Source organism: Oryzias latipes, chromosome 8, assembly GCF_002234675.1.
Source record: "Oryzias latipes chromosome 8, ASM223467v1".
In the NCBI taxonomy this organism is placed as follows: domain Eukaryota; kingdom Metazoa; phylum Chordata; class Actinopteri; order Beloniformes; family Adrianichthyidae; genus Oryzias; species Oryzias latipes.
In genome coordinates this window covers 12,323,077-12,339,499 of record NC_019866.2, presented here as the reverse complement: position 1 = coordinate 12,339,499, position 16,423 = coordinate 12,323,077, and the positions used below count along the sequence as shown (strand labels likewise).

Below are 16,423 nucleotides of genomic sequence, written 5' to 3'. Positions count from 1 at the left end.
CCCCTTTTGGCCCGCCACCACCCGTCCTAATGACAACGTCACTGTTTCCCCTATATCTCAATCTATTTTTTATTGCATAAAGGCTAAATAAAAAATTTTTTTGGAGGGGGGACATTTTCTGAAGAGGGGCCAGCAACCAGCTATTAACAGAGGAGGCATGGCCCCCCCTACCGCCCCTCCCCCCTTTGGCCCGCCACCACCCGCCCTAATAACAATGCCACAGTTTATCCTATAACTTTCCCCAATTTTTATTGCACTGACGCAAAAAAAATGTTTTTCTTTGGGGGGGGGGGCATTTTCTGAAGAAGGGCCAGCAACCAGCAATTGACGTAGGAGGCATGCCCCCCCTACCCCCCCCCCCCCCTTTGGCCCGCCACCACCCGTCCTAATGACAACGTCACAGTTTGCCCCATATCTCAACCTATTTTTTTATTGCATAAAGGCTAAAAAAAAATTTTTTTTAGGGGGAAGACATATTCTGAAGAGGGGCCAGCAACCAGCAATTGACAGAGGAGGCATGGCCCCCCCTACCGCCCCCCTTGGCCCGCCACCACCCGTCCTAATGACAACGTCACAGTTTGCCCCATATCTCAACCTATTTTTTATTACATTGAGGCTAACAGAGGAGGCATGCCCCCCCCCACCCCCCCCAATGGCCCGCCACCACCCACACTAATAACAATGTCACAGTTTACCCCATCTCTCTCCCCAATTTTTATTGCACTGACGCAAAAAAAAATTTTTTCTTTGGGGGGGGGGGGCATTTTCTGAAGAGGGGCCAGCAACCAGCAATTGACAGAGGAGGCATGGCCCCCCCTACCCCCCCCTTTTGGCCCACCACCACCCGTCCTAATGACAACGTCACAGTTTACCCCATATCTCAACCTATTTTTTTATTGCATTAAGGCTAAATAAATAATTTTTTTTGGGGGGGGGGCATTTTCTGAAGAGGGGCCAGCAACCAGCAATTGACAGAGGAGGCATGGACCCCCCTACCGCCCCCCTTGGCCCGCCACCACCCGTCCTAATGACAACGTCACAGTTTGCCCCATATCTCAACCTAATTTTTTATTGCATTAAGGCTAAATAAATAATTTTTTTTGGGGGGGGGGGACATTTTCTGAAGAGGGGCCAGCAACCACCTATTAACAGAGGAGGCATGGCCCCCCATACCTCCCCCCCTCCCCTTTGGCCCGCCACCACCCGTCCTAATGACAACGTCACAGTTTAACCCATATCTTTCCCTAATTTTTACTGCATTGAGGCTAAATAATTTGTTTTTGGAGGGGGGACATTTTCTGAAGAGGGGCCAGCAACCAGCTATTAACAGAGGAGGCATGGCCCCCCCAACCGCCCCCCCCCCCCCTTTGGTCCGCCACCACCCGCCCTAATGACAACGTCACAGTTTAACCCATATCTTTCCCTAATTTTTACTGCATTGAGGCTAAATAATTTGTTTTTGGAGGGGGGACATTTTCTGAAGAGGGGCCAGCAACCAGCAATTGACAGAGGAGGCATGGCCCCCCCTACCGCCCCCCTTGGCCCGCCACCACCCGTCCTAATGACAACGTCACAGTTTGCCCCATATCTCAACCTATTTTTTATTACATTGAGGCTAACAGAGGAGGCATGCCCCCCCCCACCCCCCCCAATGGCCCGCCACCACCCACACTAATAACAATGTCACAGTTTACCCCATCTCTCTCCCCAATTTTTATTGCACTGACGCAAAAAAAATTTTTTTCTTTGGGGGGGGGGGGCATTTTCTGAAGAGGGGCCAGCAACCAGCAATTGACAGAGGAGGCATGGCCCCCCCTACCCCCCCCTTTTGGCCCACCACCACCCGTCCTAATGACAACGTCACAGTTTACCCCATATCTCAACCTATTTTTTTATTGCATTAAGGCTAAATAAATAATTTTTTTTGGGGGGGGGACATTTTCTGAAGAGGGGCCAGCAACCAGCAATTGACAGAGGAGGCATGGACCCCCCTACCGCCCCCCTTGGCCCGCCACCACCCGTCCTAATGACAACGTCACAGTTTGCCCCATATCTCAACCTAATTTTTTATTGCATTAAGGCTAAATAAATAATTTTTTTTGGGGGGGGGGGGACATTTTCTGAAGAGGGGCCAGCAACCACCTATTAACAGAGGAGGCATGGCCCCCCATACCTCCCCCCCTCCCCTTTGGCCCGCCACCACCCGTCCTAATGACAACGTCACAGTTTAACCCATATCTTTCCCTAATTTTTACTGCATTGAGGCTAAATAATTTGTTTTTGGAGGGGGGACATTTTCTGAAGAGGGGCCAGCAACCAGCTATTAACAGAGGAGGCATGGCCCCCCCAACCGCCCCCCCCCCCCTTTGGTCCGCCACCACCCGCCCTAATGACAACGTCACAGTTTAACCCATATCTTTCCCTAATTTTTACTGCATTGAGGCTAAATAATTTGTTTTTGGAGGGGGGACATTTTCTGAAGAGGGGCCTGCAACCAGCAATTGACGGAGGAGGCATGCCCCCCCTACCCCCCCCCCTTTTGGCCCGCCACCACCCGTCCTAATGACAACGTCACTGTTTCCCCTATATCTCAATCTATTTTTTATTGCATAAAGGCTAAATAAAAAATTTTTTTGGAGGGGGGACATTTTCTGAAGAGGGGCCAGCAACCAGCTATTAACAGAGGAGGCATGGCCCCCCCTACCGCCCCTCCCCCCTTTGGCCCGCCACCACCCGCCCTAATAACAATGCCACGGTTTATCCTATAACTTTCCCCAATTTTTATTGCACTGACGCTAAAAAAATGTTCTTCTTTAGGGGGGGGCATTTTCTGAAGAGGGGCCAGCAACCAGCAATTGACGGAGGAGGCATGCCCCCCTACCCCCCCCCCCCTTTGGCTCGCCACCACCCGTCCTAATGACAACGTCACAGTTTAACCCATATCTTTCCCTAATTTTTATTGCATTGAGGCTAAATAATTTGTTTTTGGAGGGGGGACATTTTCTGAAGAGGGGCCAGCAACCAGCTATTAACAGAGGAGGCATGGCCCCCCCAACCGCCCCCCCCCCCCTTTGGTCCGCCACCACCCGCCCTAATAACAATGTCACAGTTTACCCTATAATTTTCCCCAATTTTTATTGCACTGACGCTAAAAAAAAATTTTTCTTTGGGGGGGGGGGGCATTTTCTGAAGAAGGGCCAGCAACCAGCAATTGACGGAGGAGGCATGCCCCCCCTACCCCCCCCCCCTTTTGGCCCGCCACCACCCGTCCTAATGACAACGTCACAGTTTAACCCATATCTTTCCCTAATTTTTACTGCATTGAGGCTAAATAATTTGTTTTTGGAGGGGGGACATTTTCTGAAGAGGGGCCAGCAACCAGCTATTAACAGAGGAGGCATGGCCCCCCCAACCGCCCCCCCCCCCCCCCTTTGGTCCGCCACCACCCGCCCTAATGACAACGTCACAGTTTAACCCATATCTTTCCCTAATTTTTACTGCATTGAGGCTAAATAATTTGTTTTTGGAGGGGGGACATTTTCTGAAGAGGGGCCAGCAACCAGCAATTGACAGAGGAGGCATGGCCCCCCCTACCGCCCCCCTTGGCCCGCCACCACCCGTCCTAATGACAACGTCACAGTTTGCCCCATATCTCAACCTATTTTTTATTACATTGAGGCTAACAGAGGAGGCATGCCCCCCCCCACCCCCCCCAATGGCCCGCCACCACCCACACTAATAACAATGTCACAGTTTACCCCATCTCTCTCCCCAATTTTTATTGCACTGACGCAAAAAAAATTTTTTTCTTTGGGGGGGGGGGCATTTTCTGAAGAGGGGCCAGCAACCAGCAATTGACAGAGGAGGCATGGCCCCCCCTACCCCCCCCTTTTGGCCCACCACCACCCGTCCTAATGACAACGTCACAGTTTACCCCATATCTCAACCTATTTTTTTATTGCATTAAGGCTAAATAAATAATTTTTTTTGGGGGGGGGACATTTTCTGAAGAGGGGCCAGCAACCAGCAATTGACAGAGGAGGCATGGACCCCCCTACCGCCCCCCTTGGCCCGCCACCACCCGTCCTAATGACAACGTCACAGTTTGCCCCATATCTCAACCTAATTTTTTATTGCATTAAGGCTAAATAAATAATTTTTTTTGGGGGGGGGGGGACATTTTCTGAAGAGGGGCCAGCAACCACCTATTAACAGAGGAGGCATGGCCCCCCATACCTCCCCCCCTCCCCTTTGGCCCGCCACCACCCGTCCTAATGACAACGTCACAGTTTAACCCATATCTTTCCCTAATTTTTACTGCATTGAGGCTAAATAATTTGTTTTTGGAGGGGGGACATTTTCTGAAGAGGGGCCAGCAACCAGCTATTAACAGAGGAGGCATGGCCCCCCCAACCGCCCCCCCCCCCCCTTTGGTCCGCCACCACCCGCCCTAATGACAACGTCACAGTTTAACCCATATCTTTCCCTAATTTTTACTGCATTGAGGCTAAATAATTTGTTTTTGGAGGGGGGACATTTTCTGAAGAGGGGCCTGCAACCAGCAATTGACGGAGGAGGCATGCCCCCCCTACCCCCCCCCCTTTTGGCCCGCCACCACCCGTCCTAATGACAACGTCACTGTTTCCCCTATATCTCAATCTATTTTTTATTGCATAAAGGCTAAATAAAAAATTTTTTTGGAGGGGGGACATTTTCTGAAGAGGGGCCAGCAACCAGCTATTAACAGAGGAGGCATGGCCCCCCCTACCGCCCCTCCCCCCTTTGGCCCGCCACCACCCGCCCTAATAACAATGCCACGGTTTATCCTATAACTTTCCCCAATTTTTATTGCACTGACGCTAAAAAAATGTTCTTCTTTAGGGGGGGGCATTTTCTGAAGAGGGGCCAGCAACCAGCAATTGACGGAGGAGGCATGCCCCCCTCCCCCCCCCCCCCCCTTTGGCTCGCCACCACCCGTCCTAATGACAACGTCACAGTTTAACCCATATCTTTCCCTAATTTTTATTGCATTGAGGCTAAATAATTTGTTTTTGGAGGGGGGACATTTTCTGAAGAGGGGCCAGCAACCAGCTATTAACAGAGGAGGCATGGCCCCCCCAACCGCCCCCCCCCCCTTTGGTCCGCCACCACCCGCCCTAATAACAATGTCACAGTTTACCCTATAATTTTCCCCAATTTTTATTGCACTGACGCTAAAAAAAAATTTTTCTTTGGGGGGGGGGGGCATTTTCTGAAGAAGGGCCAGCAACCAGCAATTGACGGAGGAGGCATGCCCCCCCTACCCCCCCCCCCTTTTGGCCCGCCACCACCCGTCCTAATGACAACGTCACTGTTTCCCCTATATCTCAATCTATTTTTTATTGCATAAAGGCTAAATAAAAAATTTTTTTGGAGGGGGGACATTTTCTGAAGAGGGGCCAGCAACCAGCTATTAACAGAGGAGGCATGGCCCCCCCTACCGCCCCTCCCCCCTTTGGCCCGCCACCACCCGCCCTAATAACAATGCCACAGTTTATCCTATAACTTTCCCCAATTTTTATTGCACTGACGCTAAAAAAATGTTCTTCTTTAGGGGGGGGCATTTTCTGAAGAGGGGCCAGCAACCAGCAATTGACGGAGGAGGCATGCCCCCCCCCCCCCCCCTTTGGCCCGCCACCACCCGTCCTAATGACAATGTCACTGTTTCACCCATATCTCAACCTATTTTTTATTGCATTAAGGCTAAATAAATATTTTTTTTTTTGGGGGGGGGCATTTTCTGAAGAGGGGCCAGCAACCAGCTATTAACAGAGGAGGCATGGCCCCCCATACCCCCCCCCCCCTCCCCTTTGGCCCGCCACCACCCGTCCTAATGACAACGTCACAGTTTAACCCATATCTTTCCTTAATTTTTATTGCATTGAGGCTAAATAATTTGTTTTTGGAGGGGGGACATTTTCTGAAGAGGGGCCAGCAACCAGCTATTAACAGAGGAGGCATGGCCCCCCTAACCGCCCCCCCCCCCTTTTGGCCCGCCACCACCCGTCCTAATGACAACGTCACTGTTTCCCCTATATCTCAACCTATTTTTATTGCATTAAGGCTAAATAAATAATTTTTTTTTGGGCGGGGGGGGCATTTTCTGAAGAGGGGCCAGCAACCAGGTATTAACAGAGGAGGCATGCCCCCCCCCTACCGCCTCCCCCCCTTTGGCCCGCCACCACCCCCCCTAATAACAATGTCACAGTTTACCCCATAACTTTCCCCAATTTTTATTGCACTGACGCTTATAAAATGTTTTTTTTCTTTCCCTATATAATAATAAAAAACAATACATTTAAATTAAAGTAGAATTGTAGCCTAATACAAATGTCATAATTTAGTGTAATGCTAGGGAATGTTTTGCTGGGAGAGTTCGGGCAACAGGAAGACATGCTACAGCCACAGCACAGCTCTGCACCCACCTGCTGTGGTCTCCCAGCAGTGGGCCTTCCACGCTGCTAGGTTGCAGAGTCACTTCGAGGGCCCAAGTTTTAATGGATGTTGGGTTCTGTTGGTTTCTTCACTGGCAATTGAGACGAACCGCCACTAAAAGGCGGAACCCCTTTGTAACTAGACTTCACCACAACAACCTCTTTTAGGCCTCTGGTGCACTCTGCAACTTACAGTGACTGCGATGTATCCAGCGGGGGTGGGGGGTGCAAGCCCAACTAATCAAACCGAATTGGATTTTTGTAGAATTGTGGGGGCAGTGTCTGAATGAACCCACATATTTACAGGGAGATGTTACTTCCCTGTATGTCCTTCCTTTCTTAGGTGCATGAGTCTCATGAGTCCTCCATCATGGCTTGATCCTCTTATCTTTGAAGCCACGGATGAAGAAGGAGCTCGTCTAGCGTGGGCCTGTTCTCTGGAAGTGGAGCTAAACACTGTTCTAAGAAGTTCTTGCATTCTGTGAAGAAGAACATAAAAGAATGAAGCACACAGATGCAGAGATCCAGCCACTCAGCCAAGTAGGGAAGGTGTTTTTACCTCTGGACAGCTCCTGGCTTATTTCCTGTTTTTTCTCCAGAAAATCATTTGTGTTGAATAGGTCTCCGTGCATAACTTCATACAACACAACCCCTAGCTGCCACACTGTGGTGGGCCCGGCTGAGTAGGATCCAAAATTAAACTCAGGGGGGTCATGGTCAGCTTTGTCTGCAAAACACACAAAAATGAAACACATTTTAGTTTTACTCTCAACTGTATGTGTCTTCCTGTCAGCTGTTCCCAGCTCAGTTATTGGATCGCTGTGTCACCATACATCTTATTTTTCTCTGAAATTCACATTTTTATTTTCATGTTCTGATATTATATGAGCTACAGAAATAACTGGACAGGAAAGCTCCTTTAAATATGTGCGATCTGCCCCCCCAAATAGTGAAAAAGAGAAGCAGAGAGCTGATCACTCACCATAGTCCATCTCATGAACTGTGTCCCTCTCTGTGAAAGAGCTCATTCCAAAATCAATGAGGCGTGCTCGTGGGACGTCAGAGCCAGTCTCTATTAAAATGTTCTCCAACTTGATGTCCCGATGAAAGATGTTCTTTTCTTCAAGCTCTTTCAAACCTTGGACAATCTGTTCCATAATGATCTGAGGAAGACAGGAAACACAGAATACTCTGAGAAGAAGGACATGGAGGAAGACCTCCTCAGAGGGAGAAAGAGAAAACAAAGACATGCTGTGAGCAGGCCGTCATTTCAGAACCAGCCTACCTTGGTGTCTTTCTCCTCTAAGTTGTCTTTGTCTAGTGAGTATTCAAAGAGACTCTCAACAGGGTTTGGTCTCTCTAAAACCAGGATTAAGTCGTCTTCCAGGTCGTAGAAATCCAGCAGGGAGACGGAGGCTGAGGTTCCCACAGGTCCATTTCTTCCATCAGCTGCTTTTAGCATGATGGCTACCTCAGTGGGGAGCTGCTTCCCATCATCAGCCTGCAAAATGCCAGAAAAGTGTAAGATGAGGGTCAGAAGACTTCAGGTGAGCAGCAGAGACAGCAGCTGAACTTACCAGATCTCTAATCACGTTCTCAGATGGGATGTATTTGATTGCTACCTGTAGGACACAAACAGAGCTTTGGTGAGTATTTCCCTCCTGATCTGCTCCATCAAGAGCTGCTCTACGTCACACTTACTGGTAACCCATCAGAAATGCGATAGCCAGCATAAACTGATCCATAGCCTCCTTCTCCCAGCAGGCCTTCTTTCTTGTATTTTACTACAGAGACACACCAAAAACATTCAGTTATGACTGTGAGGAAAAAGTAATTCAAGAGGATTTGAAAGTCTTCCTTCACTGATTAAGAAACCTGACTATTATTTTCACCTTCAAGCAGAGCATCGCATGAAGAGTGGCTCTTCCAACTTTTCCGTGGACAAGAGCTTTTTTCTTGGGAAGAACTTCCGGCCTCTGAAGAACTGTCACATTCTGAAGATGAGAAGAAGAGCAGACACATGTTTTAGACACTGTTGCTAAAGAAAGAGTTAACCCAGAATAAAAGGATTCCTTTTTGTCTGAGGGAAAAGTGTGAAAAGAAAACAGAACTTTTCAAATCTCCTTTAACAGGATTGATTTAAAGACATGCAAAAGCGTTTGCTGATTGTATGAAGTGGATTACAGCAGCCGATTTGGATCGGATCAGTTCTGGATCAACTCTGGCTACTGAAAAACAGAGTTGACAGTTTTTCAAAGGGAATAATCCTGAATTAACAGTTTAGTTAAAGTTCAACAGTTTTATGACTGAAACATTGAAGGGTTGCATTAAACTTTTGCTTTAACTTCTTAATCTCTTCATCAAGCTTTGTTGAGTATTTAACTTAAGTATTTCATTCTACTTCTATCTTTTTATTTGATGTTTAAAAGTGACAGATAAGTGTTTAAATGCAAAAGTTTTCTGCCAAACCTTTGACAAAATTTGTGTCTTGAATGGAATTAAGTGAGTTAAGTGATCAACATGACATCTTCTGTTCCTCACAGAATAATTTGTGCTCAATTGAAGTGCTGGTGTTATTTTACTGTACACATTAGACATCAATATGTATACTTTTTTTTAAATATGCATTAAAACTAAATACAATTTTTATGTGAAATTATTGAACACCATATTTATCAGCAAGAATCTGAAATTTTACATGTGAAAAATGTTTCAATGACCAACACACAGAGATTGCAGAAGATGAGCTTTGAAACATTATAACAAATATTTCTATCTTAAATATATTTATCTTTTGACTTATTTTACCAAATACAGTTTTTTTGGAAAAGCGTTCTCCAATATAATTTAATTGAACAAAATCAGTTTTTTTCACTTTTTAAACAATCCTCCTGTCAGATTGAGTCCAAATCAGCTGCTAAGGTCAAATATTTTATGAGGCAATACATCTGTTAACTGAAAATCATCTTACTGCTTTCAGACTCAGAGTCAAGTTGTCTTGGTTCTTGGCTGCTGCTGGTCTGGGAGAGTCTTATCTTTTTCCCAGCAGGCACCTCTTCAGCAGAGGATTTTCTTTTTCTTGATGTGGTCCCATCCTTTTCAGCAAAAGATGAACGTTGTTGGACCACACCGCTGATATGTTCTACAAAAAGAGCAACACAACACTGGGTCAAAACAACACTCTACATCCGATTCAAGGTGGCTGTATATAAGGCAGTGCCTCAGCTAGCATCAATAAATGCATCCTAATAATATAACAAATGTGTCATCTAATCTGTGCTAGAAATGCCACTTGAATGCCAGATTCTGATCATTTTTATGATTTTTATAGTCAAGTAAAGGTGTTAAAGGTTAGAGCAGTGTGTGTGTGTGTGTGTGTGTGTGGGGGGGGGGGGGGGTGTGTGGGGGGGGTGTGCCTGTCACTGCTTTTTACTGTTTACAAACTACATGTCATTGAACGTCACACAACTCAAATGGCATTTCATTATTTATAAATCAGATAAAAAAGATTGAACATTTCTGATTAACAGGCTTAAACGCCTGAATTTTAATCTCATAAAGGGAACTTTCGTTAGTTTATATTATTTTATGTTGTTTCTGATGGGAGGGAAATCATTTAAAACAATGATTTTATTTTTCACTGTTTCAATGATCTTTCTGTCAGATTGAGTCCAAATCAGCTGCTAAGGTCAAATATTTTTCACAGTAATCCATTTGTTAACAGTGAGGGGCAACAGATAGTATTACAATCATCTCACCGCTGTCAGACTCGGAGTCAAGTTGTTTTGGTTCTTGGCTGCTGCTGGTCTGGGAGAGTTTTAACTTTTTCCCAGCAGGCACCTCTTCAGCCGAGGATTTTCTTTTTCTTGATGTGGTCCCATCCTTTTCAGCAAAAGATGAATGTTGTTGGACCACACCGCTGATGTGTTCTACAAAAAGAGCAACACAACACTGGGTCAAAACAACACTCTACATCCGATTCAAGGTGGCTGTATATAAAGCAGTGCCTCAGCTAGCATCAATAAATGCATCCTAATAATATAACAAATGTGTCATCTAGTCTGTGCTAGAAATGCAACTTATATGTTATTCAATCTAATTTCTTATGTCTATCAAACTCAATAATTGTTTATACAACTCGAAATTACATATTTATCCAACTAAATGTCATTTTACTCCAATTTAATTGAATGTTTTTCCATCTTCCATACTTCTTGAACTCTCATATATGTCTAAGTTTGAGGCTGCAGATATACTAATTTTTATATCATTGAAATGAAAGAAACGGTTTGGATTTGCAATATATAACATACATACAGTTATCATACCTCTGATTTTAACTTATGTTATTAAAATATAAAAGGAGCACCAGTGGTGCTAAATAAACTCATCACCCTCTCACTCATGGTGAAGAAAGAATTAAACAAATCTGCCCAGATAGGCAAAGGGAATGGTATCCCACAATTCCTTGCACTGCCAATCTAACAACAGTACAATTGAATTAATTTGAATGAAAGTAAAATAACTATGTCTGATAACTACGTGTTATTTATAGGTTGACTGAACTCAAAAACATATTTATCTTAAGAAGCAAATAACTAAGTTAGATCAATGTAAAAAAGTTGATCTTTCCAACATCCATACGTGGTCTTATCACCCTCAGTGGAAAAAGTATTATCTGAGCTTCTTCATCCACTAAATCATCTTGAAATGGACACGTTATGCTCCTTCAGCTCTCTGAAAGCGACTAACCTTCAACTAAACCTGCTCCAGACCAGGTTGTGTTCAAAGTTGCATGAGTTGCTACGGCAACTTGAATGCCCTGAGACATACCTCCATTTTTGGAACCAAAAGCTGAGGTTATCTGCTTTCTTAGCCTCAAACTTATTGTGGTAACTCACATCACCTGCTTCTTGAAATACCCCCCCAGCTCTCTGATGGCACGTCATCGGAGTAGAATAAATTATCCCCACAGACTAATATCACATCTGTTTAAACAATATAACCTGCATGTTTGTCGTCTAACATTTCAAAATGTCACCACTTCCCTGACAAAGCTTCTAAGATCATTTATTGAATGTAAAATAATAAAATATGAATATATTAAATCATAAGCCTGAACTTATCTTAAAATCAAATTTGTTCCGCTTTTTAAATGTACCTTCACAAATAGAATGGAGCTCAGTTGAGTTTTCCATCACTTTTTCGACGATTTCGACAATAAAATGTGTTTTGGGAGAAAATCGTTGAACGAACAAAGCTTTCTGCGTGTTGACTTCTCAAAGTCACTTAGCAGTGTGTTGATCTCTAAGTGTGTTGCTATAGAAACAATCTGTGACATCATGCAACCGTGGAGATGTTGATTTGAATAATAACAATGAAGGGATACAGTTTTTACAATACATAACTTTATTTCTATTTATAGTCAAATTACTAAATTGCCCATGTGCTCGTGTTCATTTTATTGTAGCTATAAGGCTTGATAAGTGTATTTGTTTTTTTTGTGTTGTGTTTTATTGTGGTCTAGTCCAGTGTTTTTCAACCTTTTTTGAGCCACGCCACACTTTAACCTTAACAAAAATCCCGCGGCACACCAGCATCCAAAAAAAAAAAAAAATGAGAAACTCATAGTCTCTATTGATCTACATCCCCTCCGCAATCTCACATGCATTTTTGTGATAATTGTGGCAAAAAAAGCTGGTAGTTGCAGCTTTAAAAATTGTTTGAAGTGTGTTCGTTGTGGTTTCAAGACATTTAACAATGAAGATTCATTGTGCACTAAGGACGCTGTCACTTTAACCCAATGCCTCATGGGAGATGTAGTGCGAACAACCGCCGAATGCAGACAGACTCTCTTCTCTGAGCTTCATGGTTTTGTTGATTTTTTCCACGGTCTGATACCGGATCCCGTGGAAAGCTACACCGCTAAAGACGAGCTTTAGCTGGAATTTTTGTTAGAACTGAGCGACTTTATGAGCAAAATCGGAACAAGGAAGTAAAGACTATAAGGACTTTTAATTGGTCAGACTGATGACGTGTGATTAAGCCTCCAAGAATGATTGGTGGAGACACTTAAAGGGGTGGGACTTTTCCGTAAACAGCTGTAGCTGCGGCTAAATCGCACTACCATCATTCTTATCAAAACGTATTTAATAGAATCAAATAAACACAAAGAAAAGGGTCTTTTATGATCTTTTATATTCCTAACAGTGTTTAACAGGGCCTGTTTGGATGGACAAAGAGCTAATATCCTGGAGATGGAAAATGTTGTTAGGTCAGTTAATGAGGGCCATTTCCCACGGGACACCTGACCATCTCCCACGGCACAGTGGTGTGCCGCGGCACACTGGTTGAAAAAAACTGGTCTAGTCTATTCTGTTCTGTTTTGACTGCAAACATGGTGGATGGAATAAAAATTTTCTCAAAGCTTGAATTTCAATCAGACATGCATAAATAATGGATGATCAAATGGTGGACCAACAAATCCCCAGGGACTGAGGGAGTTCTCAAACTAAAAGAAGATAAGAAGGACTTTTACTGTAGTTTGGAGATTTTTGTCCAGAAGGAGAGGCATATGGACTTAATTTATAAGTAAAGGTTAGAGCAGTGAATGTGCGTGCGTGTGTTGTGTGTGTGTGTCAGTGACGTGCAGTGAGGTTGAGGGCTGGTGAGGCATTGATTCCTCAGTTTTTCAATTTCAAGAACTTAGTATTTCACCCTTCATTCAACACCAAGTAACAGCAAAAAGACACATGCAAATACATATAAATTCTCCACAGAATATTTATTTCGTTACCAAGGAAACAAGACTCGTTTTGTTCAAAATTAGTTCATAAATATCACACATGACTACTGTCAAAACAAGTTGACCTTTGTGACCTTTTGACCTTCACTTTGAAAAGCCTAACATTGTACATCGCACCAACCTCAGAGCAGGCAAGGGGGATTATATCCCACAATCCCGTGCTGCCATCTCAGACAGCAGACCCAATGTGCACGTGACCGCCCCTACAGTATGTTTTTAGTCTTTTTAATGCAGGGAATGACCTCTGCACTGATGCTGTTGTAGCTGGTAGAGTGAGGGCCAGCTGGAGTAACTTTATTGCCTCTGGAACCTGCTCCAGACCAGGTTATGTTCAAAGTTGCATGAGTTACTATATGGCAACGTGACATACCCTGAAACATACCTTCATATTTGGAACCAAATGCTGAGGTTATCTACTTCCTTAGCCCCAAATTTACCGTGTTAACTCACATCACCTGCTTTTTGGAATACCCCCCAGTTCTCTGATGGCACGTCATCAGAGTAGAATAAATTATCCCCACAGACTAATATCACATCTGTTTAAACAACATAACCTGCATGTTTGTCGTCTAACATTTCAAAATGTCACCACTTCCCTAACAAAGCTTCTAAGATCATTTATTGAATGTAAAATAATAAAATATGAATATATTAAATCATAAACCTGAATTTATCTTAAAATTGAATCTGTTCTGCTTTTTAAATGTACCTTCACAAATGGAACGGAGCTCAGTTGAGTTTTCCATGACTTTTGTTTTGTTTTCACGATTTGGAGAAAATCGTTGAACGAACGAAGCTTTCTGCGTGTTGACGTCTTAGAGTCACTTTGCAGTGTGTTGATCTCTAAGGGTGTTGTTATAGAAACAATCTGTGACATCACAAAGAAGAGCCCAAAGCCCAACAGAAATGTGAAATCATGCAACCGTGGAGACGTTGATTTGAATAATAACAATGAAGGGATACAGTTTTTACAATACATAACTTTATTTGTATTTATAATCACATCAGTAAATCACATGTCAAATCTTTGAACCATTTGTATATGAATTGTTGGTTATGACATCCCTGGGTGGGGGGAGGGGTTGTCAATTTATTTATTTATTTATTCTTTTTTCCCATTCATTTTCTATTCCGTTTTTCCCTTATAAAGGGTCTTGCCCAAGGACCCTCACTGGGTGATGTTAATTGCTCACCATTGTCATGGTGAGCAATTATTTTTTTTTGTTACTATTGTCAGTTATGTGAACCTATGTGTGCACTGAACAACACTCAGTGAACTTAGCCCCGCCCACAGAGCCATTTTTGACACATTGGGCGGAGCAAACTCCAGTCAATATGCCCCTCCCACTTCAAACTTGAGTTTTACCTTCAGAATCCTCTGGGTGATATTAGAGTTTACCTATCAAATGTGTATGCAGTTCAACTGACCACATGACTAACACACAGAGCATTGTGGGTAGGGGCGACCATTTTACCAAAGCAAACCCCTGCATTGAACAAGAGCAACCTGATGACCTAACAATACAATTAGACTTAAAATTACTTTACATCACATTTGGCAATGAAACACAAAACCTAATTTGCAGTTTGATTAAAATAAATTCAAAAATGGGTTATTCTCAATACACAATCCATCTAGTATCTATTACACCATTATAGTTAGCTTTTAACCCATTTGCTCTTTATGATAAAAGAAAAAAGAAATAACAACAGGACAAACATTGTAGGGTATTTGTAACTTTATTGTATTGAATTCAGTAGCTAAAATAAAATGCTTAACGTAGGGCATTAAATCCTCTTTGTTGGCATAAGTGCAACAGAAAGAGAAACAAATTATTAATAGATTGATAACTTCTTTCCTAATATGTGTAAAATTGTATCTTACCTAAAATAAACTTAGGCTGTGTCCGAATTCCCACCCTACTCCCTAACAACTAAAAAACTATTTAGTGCTGGACCGTGTAGTGCCCTGGATTTTAAAAGCAATTCGGACACCATGCTCACTTCATTTTTTAATGGCGAATTTTATGTCATTGATTTCACGAAGTGAAAATCTCATTGTTATGAGCATTTTTGCAACGATGGTTTATGAATCCACTGTGTTCTGTAGATGCTGGTATTTTATGAAAATCTACATTTAAATATGTTTTCTTTGCAAAATCATCATCATCGTCTTTTTCTCGGTACGTACAACAAGGCTTTGCACCATTGTTGTAAGGAAAGTCTGAGAAAATGTTTTACTTTAGGTTCTGCAATACATCTACCGGTAAGTAGAACGAGGTGTTTCAAACATGTGGGGCAGTCATAAAGCGTGCAGTAAAAATCTCATGATGGACCCGTCTCCTCCAGAGAGAAATCAAAGCGAGAAGAAGTTGAGGCAGTCACCATCATTGAGACTCCACCTGTCATCGTGGTGGGGGTTGTGGGATACATCAAAACTTTCAGAGGGTTATGGTGCTTGAAAAACAATCTTTGCTGAGCACCTTAGTGATGAGTGCAGACGGAGGTTCTACAAAAACTGGTGCAACTCCCTCATACTTGCTGCTGACCGATCAAAGTTTTTTCTCATGACATTTTGTTTTTTTCTTGGACTTTTCAGGCTCAAGGGAAAGAAAAAGGCTTTCACTAAAAACAGTAAGACGTGGGCAGGATGAGACTGGGAAGAAACAGCTGGACAAGGAATTTGGTGCGATGAAGAAATACTGCTCAGTAACCCGGGTTATTGTTCACCCCCACATACGGGCTCAGATATCAGCAACAACATTAATAAGGAGGAGGGGGCTACTGGAGAATCATACCTTTATCTTGGAACCACTTTATTTATATAAGCTATATTATCAATATTGCTGAATGCATACATTTCATTCATTCATTTTCTAACGTTTTATCCCTTTCGGGGTCACGGGGCTGCTGGAGCCTATCCCAGCCACTTGTGGGCGAAGGCAGGGTACACCCTGGACTGTTCGCCAGTCTGTCGCAGGTCCCATGCATACCTTTCTTTTGCTAAAATCATCCTCTCAAGTCATTTGGTGGTTGACTCCTACAAATACTTGGGTGTGCACCTTGACCACAAACTGGACTGGTCGGAGCAGGCTCATGCTCTGTATAAGAAAGGGCAGAGTAGACTGTTCTTTCTGAGAAAGCT

The 16,423-nt window shown here is 43.6% G+C and overlaps 1 protein-coding gene across 1 annotated transcript; it reads right to left on the bottom strand.

The window, feature by feature from the left end:
* Positions 1 to 6,312: 6,312 nt before the first annotated feature.
* On the bottom strand, positions 6,313 to 14,111 carry LOC101158571 (serine/threonine-protein kinase pim-2). Its single transcript, XM_023957592.1, has 9 exons — positions 13,988 to 14,111; positions 10,232 to 10,402; positions 9,445 to 9,615; positions 8,366 to 8,467; positions 8,175 to 8,257; positions 8,051 to 8,095; positions 7,456 to 7,974; positions 7,033 to 7,200; positions 6,313 to 6,952 (listed from the first exon to the last, which is right to left on the bottom strand). The coding sequence occupies exons 1-7, from the start codon at positions 14,022 to 14,024 to the stop codon at positions 7,744 to 7,746; spliced, it is 840 nt and encodes a 279-aa protein (XP_023813360.1). The 5' UTR covers positions 14,025 to 14,111; the 3' UTR covers positions 6,313 to 6,952; positions 7,033 to 7,200; positions 7,456 to 7,743.
* Between the last annotated feature and the right edge of the window lie 2,312 nt (positions 14,112 to 16,423).

What these genes read in the sequence shown, in the direction of transcription:
- LOC101158571 (XM_023957592.1), bottom strand. Translation starts at nt 14,024, where the DNA reads ATGGAAAACTCAACTGAGCTCCGTTCCATTTGTGAAG. An exon ending in TGACTCCGAGTCTGACAGCG is followed by an intron (nt 9,616 to 10,231) that starts GTGAGATGATTG and finishes CTCTTTTTGTAG; the next exon opens with AACATATCAGCGGTGTGGTC. An exon ending in TGACTCTGAGTCTGAAAGCA is followed by an intron (nt 8,468 to 9,444) that starts GTAAGATGATTT and finishes TCTCATCTTCAG; the next exon opens with AATGTGACAGTTCTTCAGAG.